This window comes from Trichechus manatus, unplaced genomic scaffold (genome assembly GCF_000243295.1).
Source record: "Trichechus manatus latirostris isolate Lorelei unplaced genomic scaffold, TriManLat1.0 scaffold00048, whole genome shotgun sequence".
Classification (NCBI taxonomy): domain Eukaryota; kingdom Metazoa; phylum Chordata; class Mammalia; order Sirenia; family Trichechidae; genus Trichechus; species Trichechus manatus.
Window position 1 is genome coordinate 8233339 of NW_004443984.1, and position 20080 is coordinate 8253418.

General features: G+C 53.2%; 1 protein-coding gene across 1 annotated transcript in view; it reads right to left on the minus strand.

Annotated features, from left to right (window-relative positions):
• Window positions 1-211: 211 nt before the first annotated feature.
• The window catches only part of ALPL (alkaline phosphatase, biomineralization associated), a 70327-nt gene continuing 50458 nt past the window's right edge, over window positions 212-20080 (minus strand). Inside the window, exons 3-12 of the mRNA XM_004377157.3 lie at window positions 16822-16941; window positions 16428-16543; window positions 14545-14719; window positions 13370-13545; window positions 9715-9858; window positions 7275-7344; window positions 4527-4661; window positions 2058-2249; window positions 1406-1525; window positions 212-477 (exon numbers count right to left, since the gene is read on the minus strand). Coding sequence (XP_004377214.1) covers window positions 212-477; window positions 1406-1525; window positions 2058-2249; window positions 4527-4661; window positions 7275-7344; window positions 9715-9858; window positions 13370-13545; window positions 14545-14719; window positions 16428-16543; window positions 16822-16941 — 1514 coding nt within the window. The remainder of the gene's footprint in view (window positions 478-1405; window positions 1526-2057; window positions 2250-4526; window positions 4662-7274; window positions 7345-9714; window positions 9859-13369; window positions 13546-14544; window positions 14720-16427; window positions 16544-16821; window positions 16942-20080) is intronic.

Genomic DNA, 20080 nt, shown 5'->3' on the forward strand with positions numbered 1-20080 from the left:
GGAGTTGGTCTGGCTCCGGTGGAGGATTCCAGAGAGAAGCCAGGCAGGCGGCAGACTTTGGTTTCCTGGGTCCCCTTTCTGGCAGCTGTGGAGGCTGTGTAGGCCTCCGCCTCCCTGCCCCTTGAGGTGTGGGCTGCCGGGAGGAAGGCAGCACTGGGAGAGGGAGGCTGGCCATCTGTCATGGGCTGCTGTGTGCCCGGGCTTCAGGCCCTCAGAACAGGATGCTCACAGGGAGCAGGGCCAGCAGGAGCAGCAGGGGACCGGGAGAGGGGCTGCCCACCGAGTTGTCCAAGGCACAGTGGTTGTGGTTGGCACCGATGCAGGCTGCATAAGCCATCACGTGGGGGATGTAGTTCTGCTCGTGGACGCCGTGCAGCAGGTGTGCCATGGGGCCCTTGGAGAAGATTGCTACGTCCTCCCCGCCGTGAGTCTCATGGCGCAGGGGCACAGCTGACTGAGCCTGGTAGTTGTTGTGAGCTGCAGGCCAGAAGAAACACTTACTAAGAGGCTGCCAGGCAGGGGCCTGGTGCTATGCATGCAGCTTGTCTGTTCCTCTTCCAGGCTGGTCTGAATGCCCCCATTTTATAGAAGAGGAAACCGAGGCTCAGTGCAGTGACGTCATTTTGCCCAAGGTCCTGGAATTCGAACCTGAGTCTATTCTTAATCAGAAGCCTGCACTCTCACCCCCCAAAAGAGAAGATTATTTACTTCATCCAGGCTGTTTGTGTCCCTGGGTGGCACAAAGAATTAAGCTCAGTTTCTAACCAAAATGTTGGCAGTTCTAATCCACCCGGAGGTACCTCAGAAGAAAGGCCTGGCGATCTACTTCTAAAAGATCACAGCCACTGAAAACCCTATGGAGCACACTTCTACTCTGACATACAGAAAATTGACTTGATGGCAATTGGTAACTAGTAGGCTGTTTGGATTAGCAGAGAAGAATCCAATGAAGGAATAGGGTTTGCCTCTTACCAAAGGCTGGACCATTAGACTTCAGGTCTCTAGGGGTGTCAAGAACAAATGAATATTCAATAATATGAATTTGAATGAAAAAACTGGGAAATTCATATATTGGAATATTATACAGCCTGTAAAAATGGTAGTGTAACATACCTAGCACCTACACATGCCAGGCATTATGCTAAGCTTCTCACACGCATCTCATACCCCAGACAACCTCGGGAGGTAGAATCCTTTTATGGGGGATACTGAAGCTGGGAAAGGTGGAAGTGACATGCTCAAAGTCACACAGCTGCTAATTTGTAGAATGGGATTGAGATTATTCTGACTCAGATCCTGGCTATTGTGAGACCCCTGACCTTGCCCATAAGCCTATACTCTGCCCCCAAGTCCATCCCAGCAGGGAGCCTTGTCCCCTCCCAGTCCTGGGCCTTGGCAGCCTCACCATAGTCCACCATGGAGACGTTCTCTCGCTCACCGCCCACCACCTTGTAGCCAGGCCCATTGCCGTACAGGATGGCAGTGAAGGGCTTCTTGTCCGTGTCGCTTACCATGGGAGCCAGACCTGCATGGGAGGGGGTGGTCCTGGGGTCATGCTGGAGCACCAGGAGTCCACTCCCCCAGCCCCCAACTTGGGCCCAAACCACCTCCATGAAACCACCTTCTGAATCCTATTTACTTCTAACCAACCATCCCCATTTCTCACTATGCCACATCCCTCCCATCCATCCATCCATCCATCCGTCCGTCCATCCATCCATCCATCCATCCATCCATCCATCCATCCTCTCCTGTCTACTATGCATCTATTCATCCTCTCACCGATTCTTCTGTCTGTTCTCTTCCATCCATCTTCCATCTAGCCATCCACCCTCCCACCCATCCATCCACCAATCACCCACTCAACCCACTCTGTTCCCTCATCCTGTTTTCTCTCCACCCATCAGTAACCTTTCTTTCCCACCCAGTTATCACCAAGTCCCCACCATGTGCCAGGCCCTGGGCTTGCTGGCTCTCCCACCCCACTCCTACTCCCAGGTGGGCAGACAGGAGACCCTGAGAGTGCCCAGTGCCCACACCAATGGAGGCCCACATACCAAAAATGGAGTTGCCACGGGGGGTGTAGCCACCAAAGGTGAAGACGTGGGAGTGGTCAGCAGTGACCACAGTCAGGGTGTCTTCCACAGAGGTCATGGTGCCCGCCTGGCCAATGGCCTGGTCCATCTCTACCACCTCGTGCAGGGCCTGCTTGGCTTTGCCCTCGTGGTGCCCATGGTCAATCCTGCCTCCTTGGGACACCAAGGCAAAGGCCTCGAGTGAGGGGTGAAGGGGAATAAGATCCACCCCCCCACCCGCCACCATTCTACAGCCTGATTAGCCTTTCTTTGATAGGGGAGGGCAGTCACCTTCACTGGGCACCTACTATGTGCCAGGCACAACACTAGGCATTTTCTGCAGCCCTTCAACCTTTACAGAGGCTCAAAGAGGGGGAATCTCTTGACCAAAGTCACACGTATGGGAAGTGCAGAGCCAAGATTTCAAAGCAGATCCACCCAGCAGAAAAGTGTGTGTTCTTCCTACCACCCCACTCTGCTCCCAGGCCTGTTTCTTTAGCTGCTTGAAGGAGTCGCCGAAGACTTCACGGGGGTTGTTGTGGTTGTTGTTAGGTGCCATTGAGTTGGTTCCAACTCACAGTGACCCCATGTACAACCGAACAAAACACTGTCTAGTCCTGCGCCATCCTTACAATCATTGCTATGTTTGAGCCCACTGTTGCAGCCACTGTGTCAGTCCTTCTCCTTGAGGGTCTTCCTCTTTCTCGCTGACCCTCACTTCACCAACCATGATGTCCTTCTCCAGGGACTGGTCCCTCCTGATAACATGCCAAAGTATGTAAGATGAAGTCTTACCATCCTTGCTTCGGGGATAAGGAAGGGGAACCAGCACACCTGAATACCTACTATGTGCCAGGCATACCAAACTGATGTCTCGTTTCAGCTTCACAACAATCCTAGGCAGAGATGGGTACCATCAGCCCCATTGACAGATGGACTAACTAAGGCCTAGAGTGGGGTAGTCATGTGACCAAGGTGGAATTTGCTGGGATTTGAATTCAGGTGTGACTCACTCTAAAGCTCCTGTTTTTCTGTCTCCACTATGAATACATACCCTCGACTCATAAAGCACAGATCTGTCTACACCTAAAGGGTGGTGGAGGCCCTTGGTGCCTGGGCAATACTCATGGCAGGCTTCTACAGGCCTGTTGAAGCCTGAATCCTGTCCTACCTCCACCAGAGGAGCACAGGAGGCCTGGTTGTAAGCTTTCCTAGTGGCTAAGTGCTGTGTGACCTTAGGGGGGCACCTCCCCCTCTCCACATGGCTGCCTGGGTGGACACTTCCAGCTCTGAGGGTCAGGGAGCCTGGCCACCTGGCTGCCCTCTCTTCCCACCAGCCTGGGCGTCAACTGCTCTGGCCTGGCAGCCTGGTAGGGTGGATCCTCCCTTTGTTGTGGCTCTGGGAGCAATTGGCATGGCAGGCCCAGCCCTGGCCCTGCTCACAAAGACTGCCGCTCCCAGGCGAGCCCGTGCTCACCACCGCTGGTTCCTGGCATCAGAGGCCTGTTCGGGGCCAGGACAAGAACGCCATGCTTGAGTGGGAACCCCAGGGTTTGGCAAGGAAGCAGCTAAGCTGGGCTGGCGGCCACCAGCCTCTGGAGGGTGGAGGGACCTGCGTGTATGTGTGTGGTGAAAGATTATATGTGCAAGTATGTCCACATGCATGTGAGTGACTGTGTGTGTGTGTACATGTGGATGCCAGCGAGGCAATATCAGGAACCATGGAGGACAATGGCTGTTAGAACTTTGGAAGATTCTGGAATCTTTATCACTTCCTCACATTTCCTATCGTTACTAACTTAGCTACTATATGCTAATGATGATGATATTAATGCAAACGCTGAGGTTTTGTTCTCTGCGGGGCCCCGTTCCAAGTACTGTATGTCTCAGGATGCAGGGGAGGCTCACAAGCCCTCTGCAAGAGGGGAACTGTTTTTACCTACATTTTACAGAAACGTTCAGGTAAAGGTTATGCGGCCAGTGGATGGCAGCACCAGGAGGAGAATTCAAGTCTGACTCTGGGGCCTCGTGACAGCGCTGGGAACCCTGTGAACGTTCGGCTCGGCATCCAGCACTAGAAAGCTGAGGGCCTGAGGGCTGCTCCCCCTCCATAGCCAGGCCTGGTGCAGGGGGCAGGGGGTGGGGGCGGAATCCAAAAGGAAGAGACCTGCCTCCTCCCTCAGGAAGCCTGCCTAACCTGAGAAGACTGGCAGCCCCCTCCATGCCCAAAGGAGAAGACCTCGTTGAGGCTGGGGAGCTAACAACTCTAGGAATCCACAATCCATGCCTCACCCCCCACCCCCCGAAATTTTTCCCCCTTGCCCCATGTTGGGACAGTTCTCTTTGAGAGCTGGACGCCATGTCCCCTGGCCCAGGGCCACATACCAGAGCTCCCTTCTCAGCAGCCCTGGCTCCAGGGAGCGTCCCTGCAGCCAGGCCTGGGACCCCTACCTTCCACCAGCAAGAAGAAGCCTTTGGGGTTCTTCTTCAGGATCTTGATGGCCACGCGCACCATCTCAGAGAGCGACGGGTCAGTCGTGTTGTTCCTGTTCAGCTCGTACTGCATGTCCCCCGGCTCGAAGAGACCTGAGGGGACACAGGATGGTGAGAGTCCATGACTCTGCTATGAGGCCCCCCTGAGGCAGCTGGGGTGTCTCAGGGAACACACATTCCCCACACCCAACTTGGGGGTAGAGGGTGATGGGGGAAGGGAGCTTATCTGGTAGCCCTTGTGGGTCCAGAATTGTACCAGCTGCTTTGGCAATGCCATCTCCTTTAATCTTCACGACCACCACCTGTAGGGGCATCACCAAGTCCATTCTGCAGAGGAGGAGACTGAGGCTCAGAGGGTATTCAGTAATTTGCTATTTCAGCTGGTAAGTGGCAGAACTGGGATTCAAATCCACTAGCCTCTCCCCAGCCTGGGGGGCCAGGACAAGGCGCCGTGGTCCTAAGGCAGAGGACTGTGTCCTGTCTTGATGGGGCAGCTTTGTGTGTGTGTTTACACATTAGATTTGAAGGGCATAGTAGCCTGTGCAGTGAAACAGCAGAGGGTTAGAGGTCACTGTCCCTTCTGCTCCCTGAGCTGGTTTTCTCACTTGTGAAGTGAGGAGAGTGATCCATTCTTTGGATTCCATGTGTGGGGACACTGTATGTACCATGTTGGTGTCGTCGCCCTGCTGGAACACTCTGCCCTTCCGTGAGTGTGTGTACAGCCAAACAATAGTTCCAGTTAAGAGTGCCTGCTCTGTGCTCTTTAGAAGCGTGTGGGTGTTGGCCTCCAAGATGGTGCCCAACGATCCCTGTCTCCTGGGATTCACGCCCTAGTGTGGTCCCCTCCCACACTGAGTGGGGCTAACCCATGTGTTGTGGATTGAATTGTGTTTCCTGCACACACCCCCCAAAAAAATATATGTTGGAATCCTAACCCCTATACCTATGGATATAATGTCAGTTTGGGAATAGGGTTTTCTTTGTTATGCTCATGAGGCCATATCAGTGTAGAGTGTCTTAAACCTACTCACTTTTGTGGTATAAAAAGAGCAGATTAGGCACAGAGACAAGTAAGCACAAACAGAGGGGAAGATATATGCCTCGTGGAGATTGCCGAGGAATCAAGAAATGCTGGGTCTACAGAAACTGAAAGAGATTTTCTCCCAGAGATGACAGAAGAGATCTTTCCCCTGGAGCCGATGTCCTGAATTTGAACTTCTAGCCTCTTAAACTGTGAGAGAATAAACTTCTGTTCTTTAAAACCATTTACTTGTAGTATTTCTGTTACAGCAGCACTAAGAAACTAGGACACTGTGTCAGCAATAGAATACCATGGAAATGACAGTGTGTGATGGTATATGACTTCTAAGGTCAGGACATAGGACATGACAGTTTCTGCCTTGGATCTCTGGGGGAAGCCAGCCACCAAGTTGAGAGGACTCTTAAGCAGCTCTATGGAGACATCCATATGGTGAGGAACTGAGGTGCCCTGCCAACAGCCAAGACCAATTTGCCAGCCGTGAGAGCCAGCCATCTTCTAACTGGATCCTTCAGGCCCAGTCAAGCCTTCGGTTGACTGAACAGACCCTGAGGCAAAACCACCCAGTCAAGCTGCTCCCAAATTCCTGACCCAAAGAAGATGTGTGAGGTAATCAATGCTGACTCTTGTTCCAAACTGCTAAACTTGAGGGTGATTGTTACACAGAAATAGATAATTTATATGATGTATTAGCTCATTTATCCTCATGACAATCCTGAGGTAGGTCCTATCATTACCCACATTTTGTAGATGAGTCATTATGCCTACTGTATAGAAGAGGAAACTGAGGCACTGAGAGGAGACATCACTTGACCAAGGTGACACACTCCTAGGTGGTAGAGCTGGACTCCACCCCTATGCTCTTGCTCCAGGCTCCGTGAGTGGGACTGTATAATGACATGAGGTCAGGCCTGGCTCTCCCCGGCCTGTGTGTGGTGTGGAATGTGTGCAGTGGGACCCAGGCAAGCAGAGGGCTGTGTGTGTGTGTGTCTGGGGTACCCTCCGGGTGCCCAGCTCCGAGCTCATAATCTCAAATGACATACCCAGGACCAGGGAGCTGTGCTCCTTGGGAAATGTTGACTGGAGATTTTGCTTCCACTTGTTGGCAAACAGCCAAGTGGAAAGAGGCCCCAGATGTCTGCATGGTGGTCCCAGGGCCCAGCCTGCATGGCCCTCTGCCTCAGGGTCCTCGTTCCCCCAAGCCTGGCATTGCCCCTGGGCCCTTACCTGCTCCCCACACCCTGGGGAGGGGAGGCAGTTCCCAGGTAGGACCAGCAGAGACAACATGGCCGGCTTCTCCCCCTGGTTACACAGGAGAGCTGACTCCAGGTCCCCTCTCCCCAGCCCAGGAGAAGTTCAAGTCCCAGCTTCCAGCCAGGGTCATAACTCTAATCAGCTGTGCGGCATGCTGCACCTCACTCTCCCTCTCTGAGCTTGTTTTGCTTTTGCCCAATGGGGCTAATTACCCAGCACCGCCGTCAGATTTCAGGCCTAATTTCATGAACCAGAACCTCCTTCCTCACCCCTCCCAGGCTCTGGAGCCCGAGGTCAAAGGCCCCTAAGTGGGAGGAGCATGCTGGGACCTCACCCCAGGTGCCAAACTCACCCAGCCCTGGCCATGGGCACTCAGCTGAGTGTCCTCCACTCCACCCACTCTACTTACTTACCCAAGAGGTAGTCCACTGCATGGGGATCGAGGGCCAGGAGCTCGGTGCGGTTCCAGACATAGTGGGAGTGCTAGAAGGAAGGGCCTGTCTCAGCACGTGTCAGGGGCTTGGGGGAGCCGGGAGGAAGGCATTTATTTGTTCCTCAGTCAGTTAACAATCCCTCCCTGAACACCTACTATTGCTGGCCTCAAGAAATCACAAATAAACAGGCAATTATAATGTAGGGGACAAGAATTCTGAGGGGGAGGGACTAGGAGAGCCCAGATGCAGGGATCAGGGAGGGCTTCCCGGTGGAGGCGATGTTCTAACAGGGACCTGGAGGAGAAGGTAGGAACTGATCAGCCTGGGGTCTGGGGGGAGAGCATTCCAAGCAGGGGTATCACGGGGCAAAAGGGAGGGGCAGGAGTACCTGCTGAGGGGTGTGGGCTGTGTGTATTCTAGGGGCCATGGCAAGCCAAGGAGGAAGCAAAGCCTGAGGTCTGCCCTGGGGACCTTGTCTGGAAGAGCGGAAGAAGTGCTGCTTCCCTAGGGCATGGAGACCACAGGAAGTGGCTGGCCCGGCTCAGCCAGGAGATGGCGCCATTCAGGGCCTAGACTGGGGGTCCTGGCACTGCCAAGAATCAACTGTGTGTCCTTAGGAAAATCCCTTGCTTTCTCTGGCCCATGGCATTAGGATCAGTGATTTTCAACCTTTTTCCTTGGAACAGCCTCAGGGGCTGCTGTGGGAAGGATGGGAAACTGAGGAAGTGAGGCTCCAGAAGTGACCGGAAGTAATCTCTGCTTCACCAAGGAGGCTCTCCTGGGTTACCTCATTTAATCCTCACATCAGCCCTACAAGGTAGGTACTGTTATTCCCATTTTACAGATGAGGATGCTGAGGCACACAGATGATGCAGTCACTAAATAGTTAAACCCACTCTTAAGGAATTTTCTTCTAAAAATGTATGGCCTATCTGGGACCCCACAGTGACACTCTGTCAGTCCAGCCCCAGGGCAGGGGTGTGGGCCTTCTCTCTGCATGTTGGGAGGCTAGACTGAGCTCCAGGGTAAGCACCCTGACCGGGCAGGAAGGATTAAGCTCTGGCCTCATTTTCCATGTGGAGAAACTGAGGCTGGAAGGGGAAGTGTCTCTGGGTTTGGGCCAGGATGGGGCTCTGGCCCAGCCTGAGGTGACTCAGAAGGAATGGAAAGAGTTTAAAGCTACTCAACACCCGCCCCCACCAACTCTACTCCATGGGGCCCATTCCCGGGCCCCTGCCTCCACCATGTTCTTGGCCCATCCCCATCCCATGAGGTCTCCCCAAGGACCAGTTCTGGAACCCTCAGAAACCCAAGTCCAGAGTGACATCAAAGTGGCTGCCAGACTGCTCCCCACTGTCTTCAGCCCTGACCACAGTCATTTCCAGATGCCAGCTGCCCCGTGCCCGGCAGGAAGCCGCAGATTTAAAGAACAAGCGGCCTCTCCAAGGAGTCAGAACTCAGGCCATTCCCACGGCCCCAGTCTCCCCCAGCCCATTCCCTTGCTCTTGTCAAAGTGAGCTCACTGCTCAGGGCTTCCCACCTTGAGCCGTTAGCGGCTCGCACCATCCCCAGCCAAATGGGCCATACTGCCTGTTACTGTTGCCTGCATGCCCTCCCACCCTCCACCATCTCTAGCCCTCCACCCAACCAGGGCTTCAAACTGGTTCATTCCGGTTCTAACAGCTGTTGAGAATTTGCATTTTCACCGGAGATATACTGAATCAGAATCTACATTTTAACAAGATCCCCAGGTGATTCTTGAATATAATGGTTTGAGAACCACTGCTCTACTAGTGGTTCTCAGAATCAGTCCCTAATCAGCAGCATTAGCATTGCCTGGGAACTTGTTAGAAATGCAAATTCTCAGCAGGGGTTCGAACTGGAATGAACCAGTTCAAAGCTCTGCACCCAACACTGCCTCCTCCAGCAGGTGTTTCTCCATCCCCTCCTGGGCACCTCCACTGTGCTTGCTCAGGGCTGACTGCCTCTCCCTTGTGGTTTGTCCCTCTGTGATCTCATAGGCCTGCGGGCTTCCCACCATCCCAGCACACAGCGCTCCCAAGTTTGTTTCTTTCCTTGACCATCTGATTCATCCTTTGTACTTCATGTTCAGCCAAGGGCCCACGCACACAGCAGGTGCTCAGGTTGACTGAATATCCATTCAGATCACTCCCTGCCCACCCTCTTGAGTATCACCTAGCCCTCTCTGACACCCTCCCCTGAGGGAAGGAGCTGCTTGATCATCTACTATGTGCCATTCATGTATCTGTTATCCCAGTCGAGAGCCCCATAAAAACCTGTCGAGGTGAGAATTATAATTCCCGTTTTACAGATGAGAAAACTGAGATTCAGAGAGGGGCCACCCAGCTCACCCCAGCGTGGGACACCTCTGCAGCCATCTGGCCCCTGGATGCATTACCTTGTGTCTGGGTTTGAAGCTCTTCCAGATGTTAATGAGGTTCAGGCCATCTAGCCTTGTGCCCCTGGCCTTCTCGTCCATCTCATACTCCACATCGGTTCTATTCTTGGGGAACATGTACTTCCGGCCACCTCCCATGATCACCTAAAGGCGATAGGAGCCATCAGTACCCTGGGGTCCCAAGACATCTGGAAGCCCCAGCGGCCCCAGCCCAGAGAGCTAGACCCTGGGGATGGTGTGGACACTTTTCCAGCACGCTGAGTTCAGTCTACCTGCCTTCTCTGAGCTTCTACTTTTCCAGCCTGGGGAGAAAAATCAACTTCCTCTGACCCAGAAGATGGAATCATAGTCTACTGGGGTTGTGGTTTGGGGCTTTGGCATGAAGTATTGGAGCTACCAATAACTTAGAACCAGTTACTGTCGAGTCAATTCCAACTCATAGTGATCTCATGTGTGTCAAGAGTAGAACTGTGCTCCACAGTTTTCAATATCTGATTTTTTGGAACTAGATCACCAGGCTTTTCTCCTGAGGCACTTCTGGGTGGGCTTGAACCTCCAACCCTTCAGTTAGCAGCCAAGAGCATTAATAGTTTGCATCACCCAAGGACACCCACCAATAACCTACCTTAACTGGCTTTCCAGAAGGCTGACACACAACTCCCGCTTTATGAGAGTAATAGCATGTATTGAGTGCTAACCACATAGTGATAAGATACAGCATCTTATTCAACTTCATAGCAAAGCTGCAAAAGGACTTGTGCCACCTCATCTTCCAAGTAAAGACAGATGCAGAAAGGTGGTTTCTGTCCCCCAAGGTCACATAGCTAATAAATGGCAGGATCAAGATTCCAAGCCAGGGCTTCTCTGACCCCAGCGCCAGTGCTGTACTGTGTCTGTGGAGCTGAGGACAGGGCCTCCAAGGGCCTCCTCTCCTCACAGTGAGGCAGACGCCCGCAGGCAAGAGGCCCCAGACAGGGAGGTCTTTGGGGCAGCCCAGTTGGGAGCCACTTGGCCCACCGCAGCCTGGGCAAACAGTGGGGCTGGGACTCACCGTCTGTGTAATCACTGCCAGGCTAATTTTACCCACCCTGGCTGGTGTGCGTGGGCGGATGGACGCGGGGCTGTTTGTTTTCCTTGGGAGACCATGTTTGAAGTCCTGACTGTTTTTAAGACGGGGGCCAAGAGCAAAACAGCCACCGCCCGTGGTGACCACCACACTGGTGTCCTCCTGTCACCGCAGGCTCTGTTCCAGGCTGCTGTCCCAGGCCGCTGCCCCTGGCTGACACCTTGGGAGAGCAGACCTAGCTGGGGCTGACCCCAGCACCACTGTCCCCAGGCCCGGTACTCCATAGCCCCTTCTCTACCTTGCACCCCGTTTCCCTCCTCAGAACCCAGGGTCTGTAAGATAGAGAGGGAGCTAGGAGCCCAGGCAGGGGGTAGAGGTGAGGACAGTGCCCCAGGACAAGCCTGGACCATGGGGTACTGGAGAGCGTAGATGCTTTGGTGTCAGACTTGGGTTTGGATCCTGGCTGTATCGTTTATTGACCCAGAGCCCAGTTACTTAACCTCTCTGAGTTTCCTTATCTGTAAAATGGAAATAACACCTACCCACAGAAGTGTCATGGGAGGAAATACAGCAATCCAGCATAGCCCCCATGGGGACTCTGGTAGCTATTCTCACTGCCAGGAGTAGTAGAAATAAAAGTATTTCCAAAGGGCCAAGCTCCTTGCTGCAGCTCCAGCCAGGAACTCTAGGGGTAGGGAGACTATGAGGGGAAGAAGGGGACCCCAGGTCACTTGTCTCTCCCCCCGCCACCAGCGTTCCCACAGAGCCCGACCCCTTGGCATTTCCAGGGTGGAAAATGAAGCCCCCAATCTTCTTGCCGGAGCCTCATCGTTTCCAGCCCAGCAGGGACTTCACACGGGCTCATTAAACTCCCAAATAACAGACTTGCTGTTTGGCTTTGGGGTTTGGGTTTGTGTCTTTCTTTCTTCTTCTTCTTCCCTTTTTTTTAGGAGAAGATATTTATTTTCAGGGCGGACTCCAGGATTTGTGTTTCATGGATAGCCTGGGGACTGAGGGGCCTTAGGGTGGTGGTGATGCAGGGGGAGATGGGGCTGGAGTGGAAAGGAGGGCGGAAGAGAGAGGAAGGCAGAGGGGAGGAAAGTCATCATACTTGTCCCACCTCTTTCCCTCCTTTCTTCTCTCCCTCCCTCCTTCAGTCTCTGAGTGTCCCCCAGCAGCCCTCCCAAGGGGGCACCCCCACCCACCACCGGCTGAAAAGCCTCTCCCTCAAGCTCCTGTCCCCCATCTCAGGCTGTGCCTGCCAAATCTCTCTAAAGCGTAGCCCCGTAATTACACCTTGTGGTTGTCCAACAAATGTTCTAACGTCCATGACCTCATCTTGGCCTCCAACAGCCGAGGAGGAGGCAGGTGGAGTTCTCTGTTCTTGTCACACAGGTGGGGAAACTGAGGCTCTGGGAGGGGGGGAAGGGACTTGCTCTAGGATGGGGTAACTTTGCCTCAAATGTCTGCTCACTAGCTGGGGTCCACAGGATTCTTTGTCCTGAAAGGTGGTGCTTAATCCATGGCTTGGAAGAGGGAAGACATGGGTTGGTAGAGGGACCAGGTGGCACCAGGTGGCACCTAGAAATTGGGGGAAAGTTCATGGGGGAGGGAAAGGGCAGGTTTGGCAGGTCTGGAGGTGGAGAAAAACAGAGGTGAGGGGTGGCTGGGGCCTGAGGGCTTTCTCCGAGCCTCACTTTTCAGGCTCAGGGGACCAACTTCTCCCTCCCCATTGCTGTATCCCCCACCCCACCCTGCAGTGGGTAACAAGAGCCTGCAAAAGGAACAAGCTGCAAGTCCTCAGTTCAGAACAGAGAGTAGGGACCAGTTTGCGCATCAAGGGGAGGACGTCTACGGAACACGCGTTATGCCTGCATGTGTGGGCCTGCTCGGTATGTTGATATGTGTGTTTTGGAGTAGGGACACACATGGCTCATGCATAAACACTACCACTTTCTGGGCCCTCACTAAGTGTCAGACCTCTCTACAGAGATTACCTTATTCAGTTCTTGCAATGGGCTGATAGAGGGATGTACATTTCACAAAGGGGTAAATAGAGGCTCAGAGAGGTCAAGTAACTGACCCAAGGTCACACAGTTGGCAAACGGCAGGCTCAGGAGGTGAAGCTAGGAAGTCTAAAATGAGAGCTTGCACTAACCATTGTTTACACTGCCTCTTTTCCAAGTGGATGTCTGCGTGCTGGGTGGGTGCGTGGACACCTGCTGTCTGTGCAGGTGTGAATGTGCAGGGCAGGTACTCCCCTCGGATGGCCACCGTGCCACCTCCACCTCCCACGTGGAGGGAGGGGGTGCCACGCCAGGTTCCAACTTTTGGAATAATCCCTGGGCGCCTGGTTCTTGGGGTGTGGTGGTGGCCACATCAGGGTTTACCCCCAGCCCCACCACAGAGAAATCCCTCAGAGCCTCCCTGCCCCAACCACAAATCCCCTAATGGGCTGGGAGCCCTCCCAGGTGTGAGGGCAGCCAAGCCAAGCAGCTTTCCTGGGCCAGCCTGGGCCTGAGGCCTCCCACCTACCCGAGGCCCCCCATCACCATCCCCGCCCCTGTGCTGGCCCCAGTGCGCCCTCACCTCAATGTCCTTGATGTTGTGCATGAGCTGGTAGGCAATATCCTTGCAGCCCTGGCTCACAGCCTCTGGGGGCATCTCATTGTCTGAGTACCAGTCCCGGTCAGCAGAGTGGGCATAGGCAGCGCTGGGAGTGGCATGGTTCACCCGGGTGGTGGTCACAATGCCCACAGACTTGCCTGGGGTGGAGGAGAAGGGGGATTAGCATCATCTGGAGATGTGGGTGTCTAAGCTGCCTCCCTCTGCCAGCCAAAGACTGGCCTCCCAACAGCTCCACTGACTGCCTGGGCCTCAGTCTCCCCATCTGAACAAAGGGTATGGGAGATAGCTTCCAAATACCCTGGCAGCTCAGACACACTGCCTCTGTGACCCTCCCATCCTCCTGATGGCTCTCGAGCTGTGAGCACCTGGGCTGGACTCCTCCCCTCCATACAGGACCCAGCAGAACCACATTCCTCCACGAAGCCCCCCACCTACAGGAGTCCCTCCCAAGGGATCACAGGTGGGGTGTGGCTCTGTCATCTGTGTCAGTCTGCCTAGTACCCTGATTCTACAGTTCCTGAGAGTATGGGCCAGGTCGTCCCAATTCCAGGTTTTCCCTTCTTGCAAGGAAGAAGGAGGAAGAGGAGCGGGGTGAGGTCCTTTATATGCATCATCTTATTCCTACTCATGCCCAACCTACGAGGGGGCTACATTTTCATGCCCATTTCAGGCCCCATCAAATGAATATAACCAGTTAATCAGTTGCTATCTAGTCAATCCCGACTCATGGCTACCCAATGTATATCAGAGTAGGGTTTTCATGTGGCTGATTTTTCAGAGGTAGATCACCAAGCCTTTCTTCCGGGGCATCTCTGGGTAGACTCGAACCTCCAACTTTTCGATTAGCAGCTGAGTGCATTAACTATTTGCAACAACCAGGGACTCAGGGAAATGAAGTTGTCTGCTTGGGGTCTCAGCTGGTCAGTGGCAGACCTGAGACTAGAACCCACCTCTAACCACTAGCCTTCCCTATCATGGGAGGGATTCCACGAATATTTCAGACTCCTGGAACATCAGAGCTGGAAGAGCCCAAGACAGCATCTTTTTCAACCGTCTCCCCATTGTACAGTCGGGATGACCGAGGCCCAGGCAGTTCACAGAGCTAGGCCCCATTCCCTGCTGCTTCCTCGACTCACCAGCATCCTTGGCCCAGCGCAGGATGGAGGTGACCTCGTTTCCCTGAGTGGTGTTGCACTGGGAGCGCTCGGTCGCCGCACTCACCCCCACAGTGCCCTCGTTGGCCTTCACTCCGCACAAGTAGGCTGTGGCGGTGCCCGCGCTGTCGGGGACCTGAGCGTTGGTGTTGTATGTCTGCAGGTGGCAAAGGAGGGTTAGGAGATGGCCAGGTCTTGGCCCATGCTGCTGCCCACCCACCCCCACGCACACCCACGGGGACTGGGCATGACCCGCCAAGGTTCCCCCGTGAGCCACCTAGCTGCCTGCTCCTGCCCTACTCCCTGTGCCCAGGTAGCCACAGCACAGCAGGAAGGGACCAGAACCCAGGTCTCCAACAGATAGAGAAAAGAGGGTTTGGTGGAGGGTCGGGGGAGTGGGGAGCAGGCTGGATCGGCTGAGGCCTTTCTCTAGGTTGGGGCTGCAGGAGCCCACAACTGGGGAGGCGGCAGGTGCGTCTTAAAGAAGGGAGGTGGTTACTGAAGGAGTGGGCGGACTGGGAGAAGGAGTAGTAGTGAGGGGGAGATAGGATCTAGAAGAAGGAGATGGGGAGGGTAGGAATGAGAGGCCAGTGCTCTCTGCCATCCTCCCAGCCCCGTTCAGACCTCTAATATAGACCCTGAAATTATTTGTCTGCCTCCTTTCCCCACCAGCCTGTGAGCAACTAAACCCACTGCTGTCGAGTCGATTCTGACTCATAGCAACCCTGCAGGACAGAGTAAAACTGCCCCATAGGGCTTCCAAGGCTGTACTCTTTAAGGAAGCCAACTGTCACATTTTTCTCCCATGGAGCAGCTGCTGGGTTCAAACTGCTGACCTTTCAGTTAGCAGCTGAGCGCTTAACCACTGTGCCACCAACGCTCCTTTGTGAGCAACTGGAAGGCACAAAAAGCATTACAATCTCTGCTATTCCCCCAGAAGTGAGCCCAGGCCCTGAGTGTCTGGAGGATGTTGACTGCACACCACCACCACCGATTATAGCTACCACTGAGTGTGTATTGCCTTGAATCCAATTAATTTTCCATACCTCCTCGGGAGAGAATGTACGAAACACTATTGCATGCCACAATATGGATGAATCTCAGACAATCCTGACTGTAAGTGCCAGACACAAGAGTATATGCTGGATGGTTCCATATATATAACATACAAAGGCAGGCACAGCTCATCATCTATGCTGTTAGAAGTCAGGATGGTGGCTATTTTGGTGGGGAGGGGGCTGGTGACTAGAGAGCGCTCAAGGACCTCTGGCTGCGGTCATGCTCAGTTTCTTGATATGGATGCTGGTTAAACAGATATGTTCAGTGTGTGAAAATTCAAGTTGTATACTTGTGCACTTTTTAAAACATGATATTATACTTCACTAATGAGGCAGCGGTGGTTCAGCGGTAGAATTCTCGCCTTACATGCAGGAGACCTGGGTTCAGTTCCCGGCCCGTGCACCTCCTGTGCAGCTACCACCTGCCTGGCAGTGGAGGCTTGTATGTTGTTGTGATGCTGAGCAGGTTTCAGCAGAGCTTCCAGACTGAGACAGACTGGGAGGAAAGGCCTGGCGATCTACTTCAGAAAACCAGCCAGTGAAATCTCTATGGATCACTATGGATCTGCAACAGATCATGGGGAGAGCTCAGGACTGGGCAGCATTTTGTTCCATTGTTCTTGGGAAGGAGTTACTGCTGCCCTTACTTCACAGTGGGGCCACTGAGACCCAGGAGGACTGAACGCCTTGCAGGATCTGCAGGCTTGAGCCCAGATCTAGAGGATGCCATTCTTCTGCCTTTTCCCCCATGTTGCCAAGTTGAGAGGTGAGAGGTTGGGGCTAGGGTGGCTTGGGGCTGGGACTCACCTTGGAAAGGGCCACAAAGGGGAACTTGTCCATCTCCAGTATGGTCTCCTCCCCGGGCTTGTGGTGGAGCTGACCCTTGAGGATGCGGGCGGCCGTCACCGTGGAGACACCCATTCCTGTGGCAGGGAGTAGGGGCCCTTAGTCTCTGTGGCTCCCTGCTCTCCTATCAGCCTGCTTGCGTACCTGTAGCTCTCTAGTTTGGTGCCAAGGCAGGCTTGGGCAGTGGGCACTAGAGGATGGCTCTTGTGTCCACAGGCTGGCCACTCCCATCCCCTTAAACACACCCACCCTCTGGGCCCCAGGCCCTTCAGCACAGCCCCCTTCACCTCAGTCTGGCTCCCTGGGACCCTACTACGTGCCCGTCCAGCGCCTCCCTCAGGCCCCCAGGCCTCACCATCTCCCAGGAACATGATGATGTTTTTAGCCACATTGGTGTTGAGATTCTGAAGTTCCAGGGCAGTTTTTAGGGTCTCCTGAGCCTGGACTCGCCAGTAATTAGGGTCTTTCTCTTTCTCTGTATGACAGAATGGCAGAGTTATTTGGCAGGGTCGGGACAACTTCCCCTCCCTAGACTTATGGACACCCCAGCCTCTGACGGCTGAGGGCTGAGCAGCCTAGACTTGGAGGAGGACGCAGTAGTTGCTCATCTTGTGGCTTGCAAACATTATGCCAGTCAAATTCTCCAAACAAGGCTGTGAACCTTGGAGTCTTCTCCCCACATCACAGAATGAAGAAACTGTGGATCAGAGACACCAAGCAACTCACCCAAGGCCACACAGCACTGGCAGACACCAGCAGAGCTGGGCTTCACTTCAAAGCCCACACAGTTTCCCCCCACCCAGGAGAGAGAGCTTCTGCTAAGGCAGCAAACGAATTGTGCTAGCACAGTTAGAAGGGTAATGGTTAACCTGCTGAAGGGAACAAACTACTTCTAACTGCAGGAGTCCCCGGGTGTGTCCAGCCATCAGTTATAAACTCTGCTCGGCTTATTCATTAAAGCAGGTTCAGAGGAATACTACTTAGCAGTGGTTAAACGCAGTGCTGGAAAGCAAGACTTGCCTTTCGTTTAATGTATCAAATTTAGTCACTTTGATATTCAGCAATTCAATTTTTTTGTTTCATTTTAGCCATTCGGAATCTCACTTCTGTTAGGATGAATTAGCAAGGAGGCTGTGTTGTGTCCCTAACATCCCAGCCATCACTCATCACTGATAATAACTCCCATTTGGATGGCGCTTTATAGTGTGAGGAACCCTGGTGGCATAGTGGTTAAGAGCTTGGCTGCTAACCAAAAGGTTGGCAGTTCGAATCTACTAGCTGCTCCTTGGGAACCCTATGGGGCAGTTCTACTCTGTCCTGTAGGGTCTCTATGAGTCAGAATCGACTCTAGGGCAACAGGTTTGGTTTTTTGGTTACCGTTTGAAGATAAAACAGGAACCAGAAATACCCTCTTCTCTCTCTCTCTCTCTCTCTCTCTCGTGTGTGTGTGTGTGTGTGTGTGTGTGTGTGTGTGTGTGTGTTTGTCCAGCAATCAGTCTTCCAGTGGAAAGTATCTGACAGAACTCAGTTAAAATCACAAGCTCTCCAAGTGCCAGCTGTGTGACCCTAGGCAAGTCACCTCCTTGAGCCTCAGTTTCCTCCCCTGTTAAATGGAGTTGCTTGTACCTTCCTCTCGGGGTTGTTGAGAGGGCTGGATTAGATAAGGCAAGTAATATGCCTGGCCCACAGGAGGTGATCAAAGTTGGTAGCTTCCTCCGCCCTTCCCCATAATTCCATCTCCAGGGCTAGAAGCCCCTTTTCTTCCTAGCAGAGGCGTAGGGTTCCTGTCCACAGGAATTGGTCCTTCCCACTATCTGCAGGGCTCTGCCCTGTCCTTGGGCCCCATCACACATGCCCACAGGAACACAGAAGCCTGGAGCTGGGAAGCTGCTTGGGGAGTATCTCTTTCAATGGCCTCCCATTGCACAGAAGCGAAGGCTGAGGCCGGGAGATGTGGAAGGGTCTTGTCCAAGGCCACTTTGCATGTTCACAGGCTGGGGATGCATCCCTTTCCCTTGGCCCAGCTCAGGCCCACCTTCGTCTTTCAGGGCAGCTGTGAGTGAGAAGAGGTCTCCTTTCTCACACACTCTCCATTTCCAGGCAACGTGCCAAGAGGGCCATGCCATAAGCAACTCCTTACAGGGTGGGTACCATCATCTTCTCCACATTATGACTGAAGAAACTAAGGAAGAGCTCAAAACCCACATGTCTATGTGGCCATCACGAGGCCATGCGGCTGCCTCAGGGCGAGAAGAGGAAAGGAAGCTGTCCTCCACCTCAAGCCCTGGGCCTATCCACACTTCATGTCATTCCCACAAGAGGCCTCTTCCCCATTTCCTTCATAGCCAAGTGGTGAAAAGAGACACCTCATTCATCTCCACCCCAGTTCCTTAACCTACTGCCTTCATCCTGGCAGCCCCCGGCTCTACCTCTTTCTTCTGAAAGTGTCTGCTTAGGTCACCAATGTCAGACTTCACAGGCTGGGTCCCTAGTTGGGAATCTGGAGAGCCTGGCCCTTCCGTCCAGCTGTGTGCCTTTAGGAAATTTCCTTCCTAGAGCTTCTGCCTCAGGAAAATGGGAGAAGGTAGCTACCACAGGCAGTTTTAAGGGTTAAATGAGATAAGGCCTGGGCAAGTGTCCTGGGGCCAATGGTTTTGGTCAGAGATCCCGCTGGCTCAGGGATGGCTCCATATCCTTCCTGCCTTCAAGTGCATTTGGGTAAGTGACCACCTAGGAACCCTCTGCCCCCCAGCAGCTTGTCAGGGCTGGCTGATGTTGGCACCTGTTGCTCCTTCTTTGCGTGTCCCCAGGAGCGTTTGCCAGAGCCATCCCAGCGCGTGACCCCCAAGGGGAGTTTGGTCCATGTCAAGCTGACTTGGTGCCAGTGGACTGGTTTAAGCAATGGTGGCTTGTTTGGACAACTAAATACCAGGAGGCCATTGTGTTTGGAGAATATTAAATGACACGGGCAAATGCTCATGATATAATGCTATGTGCAAAGAGTACTTGTCAGTACATACTGTCTGATTCTATTTAAATGAAGTTCAAAGCAGGCAAAATTAGTCTTTGGTGACAGGAGTAAACCTAGTCACTTCCTTTGGCTTGGGAGGTGGGGGTATTGGATGGGAGGGACACAGGGAAGTCTTTGGGAGTCCCATGACTGGGAATGATCTGTCTTGACCTGGGTGGTGGTTTAGAGTCAGGGTAAAAAAAAAACAAACCCGTTGCCATGGAGTTGACTCTGGCTCTTGGCGACCCTATATGTTACAGAGTAGAACTGCTCCATAGGGTTTTCTTGAGTGTAATTTTTACAGAAGCAGATCACCAGGCCTTTCTTCTGTGGTGCTGCCGGGCAGGTTTGAACTGCTAATGTTTTGGTTAGTAGTCCAGGGTAAACTGTTTGTGCCACCCAGGAACCCCTGGGTGCAAATATATATAAAAATCCCTCATGTTATACATTTAAGATGCACATACATTACTATGTTATACTTAATTTAAAAAAAAAAAAAAAAAAACTGCAAAACTGCAGTATCACTACACACGCATCAAAATGCCTAAAATGAAACAGAAAAAAAAACTGAATTGCTGAATATTTGAAGATTTTTCGTTTTGTC